This window comes from Cariama cristata, unplaced genomic scaffold (genome assembly GCF_000690535.1).
Source record: "Cariama cristata isolate BGI_N322 unplaced genomic scaffold, ASM69053v1 scaffold10486, whole genome shotgun sequence".
Taxonomy (NCBI): domain Eukaryota; kingdom Metazoa; phylum Chordata; class Aves; order Cariamiformes; family Cariamidae; genus Cariama; species Cariama cristata.
The window spans coordinates 53,219-61,310 of NW_009622662.1; the positions used below are offsets into that span (position 1 = coordinate 53,219).

The 8,092-nt window shown below is 39.2% G+C and overlaps 1 protein-coding gene across 1 annotated transcript in view; it reads left to right on the forward strand.

The window, feature by feature from the left end:
• CFAP99 (cilia and flagella associated protein 99) overlaps positions 1-5,836 on the forward strand; it is a gene marked incomplete at its 5' end in the record, with an annotated part of 56,333 nt that extends 50,497 nt beyond the window's left edge. The window contains one exon of the mRNA XM_009702413.1: positions 5,554-5,836. Within this exon, the coding sequence (XP_009700715.1) occupies positions 5,554-5,836 (283 nt within the window). The remainder of the gene's footprint in view (positions 1-5,553) is intronic.
• Positions 5,837-8,092: the final 2,256 nt, after the last annotated feature.

The following is an 8,092-nucleotide window of genomic DNA, read 5'->3' on the forward strand; positions in this document are numbered from 1 at the left end:
CTACATCTATTACTGCAAGTAACTTAATGCACTGAGAACTAAGCAACAGATCAAACCAGTTGGTGCTGAGGCTTCCTCCATCCACATTATCTGTGGTTTGGGGGGTTTTACTTTGGGCTGGATTTAGTGTGATCTTGGGACTGCACACTCTCACCATTCATGTGGTTTAAAGCTGTCCAGAGGAAAGCTTTATCCAGATTATCTCACAAAATTTTGCATACTCAATTCCTGGCTCCTCTGCAAGCCCATCTAGTGAACATCACTCTGTCTTTTTGTTTGTCTCACACAGATGACAGTAGCACATCCATGCCCTCACCAGCCACTGGCACATATGTAAGGTACATGAAAGCCAGCCTTATTTCTGTTCTTGCTCATGTTCCTGCCTTCTTTGTTTTCCTGCTTATTTTCAAGTGACATGACGGTGCCTGCTGCCCGAGCCTCCTCCTCTGTCCAAGTCAGGGCAACATCCAGATGAAGGTAGCAGCTGCAGTTCCAGGGTGACACTCTGAAGTGACACTAATCCTCCTTGACTTCCTTGTATGTGAGGAAAATGTACAGACTCCCACCAACACAAAAGATTACCACATCCCTATCTCACACTGTGGTAATGGTGTAGCAAGCTGGCATCTCAGCACTGGATTACAAACGGCGGTGTGTTTGCCAAGGAGGCAAAGCACTCCTTTCTCTCCCTGCCACTGCCAGGGCTCAAACCCTTGCTTGACAAGGGGCACTGAGCACACACCAGTGTAACACCCCTCTCTTGGCCTGAACTAGGGAGCGGTGGAAATAGTGTGAGGGCAGCCGTGGCAGGAGGACAAGGGGAAAGGCTGGTTATGAGGAGGAAGAGGAGAACAAGCAGAAGGGAGGGTTATGGATGGATGTCTGCAACGGTCCTTTCCAAGCAGAACAAGCTCCCTAAAAGCAGGTGTTCCCTGGAGTGTCCAGGTCTGATGTAGGGGGTCAAAGGCCGCCTGGGTGAGAGGGCAGAATGGAGCCCCAACCCCCAAAAGATGTGAGACAGCCTGGCAGCACAACCCTGTGATGCAGCACACAACTGCGGGAAGGGGCAGGCAGCACATGGAGGTGGAAAGATGTAACAGGAGAACATGTGCCATGCTATCCCTATGTGTGGCTGTTGCTTCAGATCTTCAAAAACATAGCCTAGAATAATGAAAAAAGCTGAATAATTAGCAATAGAAGGGACTTTGGTACTTCATAATATTTGTGATTTCATTAATTTCACAAATTTCATAAATACTTAAGAGTTCTGTATGTGTTTGCAACAAGGAAGTAAGATTTAGATTCTCAGTCCCTACTGCTGGTAATGAGTTCTTCACTAGATTGAAACAAGTGGAGGAAATTTATCAGCAATGATGGATCAGAAATATAAATATGTGAAGAGAGGCTGGAAAGAAGGCAGAGCCAGGCTTTTCTCAGTGGTGACCAATGAGAGGACAAGAGGTACAAGAGGAAACACAGGAGGTTCCCTCTGACATTCAGGAAACACTTTTTTACTGTGAGTGTGCCTGCACGCTGGCACGGGTTGCACAGAGATGTTGTGGAATCTCCATCCTTGGAGATATTCCAAATATGTCTGGATATGGTCCTGGACAACTGGCTCTAGGCGACCCTGTTGAGCAGCCGGGTTGGACCGGATGACCTCCAGAAGCCACTTCCAACCTCAGCCATTCTGTGATTCTGTGGAAGAACTTTGATTATACAGCTTCATAATCTTTATGTCAAATAAGGAAAACACTGTTATGAATAACAATCACTTCCGCACGTAAAATTAGGTGCTTAATAAGTTAATTGTTTTGGAAGGGAGTCAGACTTTGAGTGCTTAAATCCCTCACATTAGTACAAAATATTAATCAATCTAATAGTGTATTGTTCTTAAGTGTCAAAATAACGACTTCTTTAACAGTGAACTGTTAACAGATATATTCATTTTCCTCACTGCAATAACTAAGAATTATATAGTGCAGGACAGAAAAAAGGCAAGGTACAAAAGTACAGGCAGCCCTAGTCACTGAGACTGAGAGTATGAGGAAATAAAAAAAGTTTATTGCACTATAAGGCAATCCTACTTCTGCTTTTAAAAATATATTTGTGTTTATTGCACAAGACTCTGTTTTGTAAGATGATCTTATAAATACAGTCCTAGCTGCTTAAGTTGATATTTTTGTGCCTAGAATGGTCAAGTAGTCATTTTTACTCCAACTCCTGCAAGTATTGAGTCAGTTAAGAACTGTCATACATCTATCTCCTTATACTTTTGATGTACAGCTGGAGTTTGAAAAAGTAAATGGACAGCAAAATGTAGTTTTCAGGAGGAATCATCTGTGCAAATCTTCAAATTCCCCATTTTTTTAAACCCAGCTGAGAAGACCTAATCCAAATGTTCCAAGTGTTTTAGTTTCCTGCAGGAAAACCTTTAATGCTGAATTGCTGCTTCTTCAGTTATAGGCTGGATGACCTACTGGACTGAGAGTCCATTTGGCCAGATGCTAAAATTGCAGGGCAGATACTTAAATAATTACAAGGAATATGTAAGCAAGAAGACACTGGACTGCCAAATTCCATGACAAGTTTGTAAAATGTGAAGGAAAAAAATACTTACATAGTTTTAAAATTCATTATATTTACTAAGGAAATCATTGAGACAACAAATATGGAATGTCAACTGCAGTTTACGGTGCCTGGAATATTACTTTAAATAGAACGACACTTTCATTTTACCCATCACTGACAGAATTGTTCTGAACTTCATCACATTGAGCCAAAATCTTTCTGCTGTTGACTGCAAACATAGCTTACGTGGAAAGTGAATAGAGAATGAAATCAGTGGTAGATAAACAAATTTTCACTGTTTGCTTTTATATCCATATTCTGTTGAAACTTTCATTAATCCCTTACTTTTCCTCCTCTGAGTAGTTTATACGTACACCTCACACCACTACAAACTTCCATAAGCACATTCAAGAATCTCATCTCATTCCTTAACACTAAAAGGTACTTTCTGACAAGGTCACTAAACAAAAACTAGAGTTTGTTAAACCATTTCAAATGCGTACAGACTTGAAAAAATATTACAAATTTTTTCAAAGTCTTTGGTAGGGAAATATTTTTTTTAATTATGGCAGACTCACAAAGGGTTGGAATACTCTTGTCTGAGACCAAAAGGAAAGAAAATTGACAAATTCTCTTTTGGACCAAAGACTTGACATTACATTTTAGGAACTAAAGATTGTTTTTCATTCAAGGTGCTCATTCAATACCAGTAGCTGGTAAATAAACTTAAAAGTAAAATTAAAATGGTTTCAGCATATTTTTTTCATAAATTTTATCACATAATTTTCTATTGAATCTGGAGATGATTTTTCTAACTATGTACTACCCCATTCTGACTGGCTGTTACCTTACTTCCTTAGGAAATAATGTGATACAGGGTGACAGAGATTGTATGAGCTTTTTCTATCTTGAGTTCTGGAAGTTCTCAACTGACCATTACAGAAAAACAGAATTTTAACATTTCTTTTTTTATTCCTTCCCCTCTTTGAGATTCTGTTATAATGTGGTGTGACATCTGAAAATCTATAGGGTTGGCAGCTTTTTGGAATTGTGTAGATGACTGGCACATGACTTCATGTAGAAGAGGACTGAATATTACTCTGAGGATAAGCAATTATTTACAATGTTAATTCAGAAGCAGCTGCTGCTGTTTCATTATGTTAAATGTCTTGCTGTATTTCCTGTAATTGTATTTACAAGAATCTGGATTTGCATGTAAGGAGAGGGTTTTTTTAATTTAATCAAGTATTTACATAAAACCTTATTGCTATATTCTCCTATATCCCTTGGTATGCAGCGCCTTGTTACAACGCAAATAAAAATAATCCATGTTTTCAATTAGACTAAGTGAAGGTAGATAATACTTAGATTTACAGAATAGAGTTAAAAATTAATCTTGATGTAGCAGAGTATATCACAGTATTAAGGAGGATAAGGAAGTGTTATCCTAACCAGATAGCATCACACAAACAGCAGAGAGGTTCCGGAGGTGTCTCAGGAAAGCAACTGGAAATAAGAAGCCAAGCTAAATTGTGCCCCTTATTTAGAGTTCACAGTCACATTTCAGAATGTAACACAGGTCAAATCTCCCCTTCATCCAATTCGTGAGGATTTGGGGAACTGTAGTCCAGAATGGCTGCTCTGAAGAATACTTGCCGTTATGGAGTGTTTCCTATTCATAAAGATGAAGCTAACAAGGCAGACAAAAGCCATCTCTCCCAAGATGAAAGAAGTGTTTGGATCCCAGGAATCTTGATACAGACAGTTTTTAAGGCAAATTGGTGGCTTTGGCATCAGAAGGAACTTCCTTCTTCCCCTTCCTCCAGCTCCTTGAGAAGAGAGTGCTTTATACTGAAAACACTGTGGTATAAGACCCAAGAGAGAAGGGAAGAGTTCTGTTGTAAAACATTTCCAAGGGGCAACCTCTCTGTGAAATCAGTCCTGCCACTGACAGAATAACAGTTACAGTATCGGCTATAACAATGCCCCAGTGTACTCTGCTCTTGGTCATTTGGAGCCTTAATCTGGTTTCCAATAAAAGCAATTGTAGTGTTGTACCACCGCAATATGAAGGACCTTTTATAAAATTATCCTTACCAGCTGAAAGAAGGCATCAGATATAACCTGGTTATACATTATATAATTATATATATTCTTTGGTAGATCTGACACTTCCTTTAGCTCTGACTTTGGCCAGAGAATCACAGCTGCTCATGACATAATATTAATACTACAGCTTGGTCATACTAAGCCAAATTCAAGGGCAATGTTGAATAAAAGAGAAAGTTGGATGTTAAGTGAATCACTATGTAACATGGTGTAACCTACATGAAGAAGTTGTGAGTAAATTGTGCCAGTTGGGTGAAAGTAAGCAAAACCAGATAAAATGTGATCTCCAGAGGACAGAAAGTAGCTACAATAGAAGGAAAAAAAAAGGAGAGAAGACTATCCGATAACCTCTCTCTTATGCCTTACTTTTATGCTGCACATTATGCAACTAACTAACCAACTAACCTTAATTAGTACATCACCATCCCATAGATTCTGAATCTGGGCATTGAGATTACACAGAAAAGAATATCTTTCATTTGCCAAGGAATATAGCAATCAAGATGAATACTAATGATCGTATAAGGAAAACTCCATAGTTCTCACAAGCAAAAAGCTGCAGTATTATCACAGGTTTTGCACGTGCTTTTTCTAAAGAATGTCATGTCAGGCTTGAAATACTTCAGATACTGTCATCATGGCATCCTGTGGGAAGCAATTATCTTATACTGTTTAGTAATGCTGTTCTGTAAACAAAAAGCAGCAAGTTGTGAATACCACATTCAAGCTATATGATTTAAACCTGTTTTGAACCTAGCTGGCTCTCAGAAGCAAGAGCAAATTCATTATTATCAAGGTAACATATGCTCAGATGGATTTATTCTGTGGGTTGATATTATTTTACCTTCTCATTGCTTCTTTTTGATTTTGCAGGCAAGAAGAAAAGAAAAGAAAATCCCAGTCTGGTCAAAGGCCTCTGAAAGATGAACGCATTTTAAACCTGCAGAAAAAGATTGTAGAAAAAAAAATGGAGCGTAAAAAGCAAGCAGGACTCTTAAAGATTATCCCCGAGAAAACCAGCATCTCATCAAGGAAGGTCTGGGAGTTACATAAGGAGAAAAGCTCTGCCATAGACCTGCTGTTCGTAGACCTTTGCTCAACTGCCAGCACTGGCAAGGGGGCAGAGGCAGATGGTGCCATACAGGACTGGCAGTAGCAACACCCTGCTTCCTGCATAGGCACGATTTCTCCAAACTGTGACCTTGACCTTGCCTTCTTGTCACACATTCTGCTACCACAGAGCAGGGCTCATCCATACAACACGTATCGTCCCACTCTTCGTTACCACACACTCTCATCCTGTCAAAACAGCGTCTTACCCCCTGTTTCTAACTCTTGTCTTTCTCGGCTTCCCATCACACACATCCTATTACACCAAACTGGGATGCTCACCCCCTCTCTCACCCAAGGCATGTTACAGTTTATCATTCCCATGTTTTTATCCTCAGCCTGGTCCCACATTGGATGGAAGCACCAATGGGCCTGTAGGCTTTATGCTGGTTCACACTGGTTGTGTTTCCTTGGCAAGCGTCTAAAGGCAGGTGGTGAGGAACTGCTGCTCCTCCTGCTGCTGCCACCACTGCCATTGCCTCATGCGTGCCTAACATTTAGAAGTGGTTCATATATGAGTACTAGTAGATGTACCGCAGCATATGGAACACTGCAGCTAACAGTCATGATGGGATCACTTTTTAAAAGCTGCACTAGCCCAATATAAAATTAGAACTAAGTCTCCCAATCTGTTAAAATAATAATAACTCTTTACCTATTTTCTGAGAAAGTTAGGTGAAGCTGAATTCAATGAGGAAGAAAACTATTTTTCAAGTGTGTCTAGTTTAAAAACCAAAATAATGCAGTCTTGGCACTTAGCAATAGAGCATCAACGTTTGCTGTCTTCAGAATCCCCATTTCAGGCAAGCAAAACATGTAGGTGCTTATATAGACAACTAGGTCTGTCTCTTTTAGCAAAGAGAACACTGAAGACCTATTTGAAGAAAGCATTTCCTAAACTGGGATGGCTTTCTGAACTGAGGTTTTGAACACATGCTTAAACACTTTGCTGAATGGCGTCCAGAGTAAAGTAGAAGCAATAAATGCAGAGTTCAAAGGAAAGCAGCCATATAATTACAAATGTGAGACATTTTTAAAATAAACAAAGAGAAATTATAAATTCACAACTAGAACTTTTGACTACTTGATATGGGTCTGTATGAGTGCTCTGCTGTCATATGAATGAGCAAAAAAGCCAGGGTTTGAAAGTTGAAGTTAGATTTTGTCTTTTTTCTTGAGCTTAGCTTTACACAGCAAGTTTCTTAAGATGTCCCTGTTTTTGTTTATGTTCTGCTCAAAAGTTAAGACATCTGTAAAAAAAAAAAAGAAAAAACAATAGAAAAAATTCAAGGCTACTATAAATTATTTAGTTGTTTTGGTGTATCTTCCATCAGTGCTGTTCAGCTCTGCATGACCCTATCCAAGTCTCACTACACGGAAGAGGCCGAATTCTGGTCAGATATGTTCAGAAGCATCTTCATTGTAGTTGAATTGCGTATTGCTGAAAATGCTATTAGTGTGACTATCAGAAAAATCTCCTCCCTTAATTATAATGCAATAGTTATCTGGCATTCAGTTTGTACTGCTACCTTTTAGGTTCCTCAATAAGTAGAAAAAAAAAATTACACTAACCCTTGGATTAAAGTTCCAGACTGTAGCTTCAGTTACATTCGTGCTGGCCCTTTGGGCCCAATGGGTTTATGCTGATATAAGTCAAGGTAACATTTATTTATAAATCACTATTACATTCTTAATAAAACAGAATTTACATTGCAATTTAGAAAACTAACCATAAGAAAAACTACCATTAATGGAAAAAAAGTCTTTTTCTACCATTTTAAGCAAAGAATCAGATGAAAAAGTAGCAGTTTTCTCTTTGTTCTGAGCTTGTTTGGGAATGGTCCCTCGTGAACCCAGCTTTTGAATCAGCAAACCGCTAGAGTCTCATAGGATTTGTGCAACTGTTCGTTTATGGCTTCAAGAATAAAATGTTGGCAAAGAAAGAACATAAGGTAGCAGCATTGGAGCAAACCATCCAGATGTAGTTTTATCTTGACTTAACATTTTGTGGAGTGTTGCAGCTGTGTTTAATTCATCTTAAACTGGGCAACCCACTTGAGTTACCTTTCTATTCATCATGCCCAGTTTGACGTTGACAAGTTTCCCAATCATGTTAGCAAATAAACTGTGTTGCCAGCCAGCCAGATTATCAAATAGAAGTTCAGTGTACCCTCTAAAGAGAACCACTCTATTACCTGCAGTCTGATCATCTGTGTGTCTTTTCTGCAGGATTCTTTGCAATGGAAGCATTGGAAAGAACTGGAAGAGAGTCGGGAAAGACAGTTCAAGATTCTTCAACACG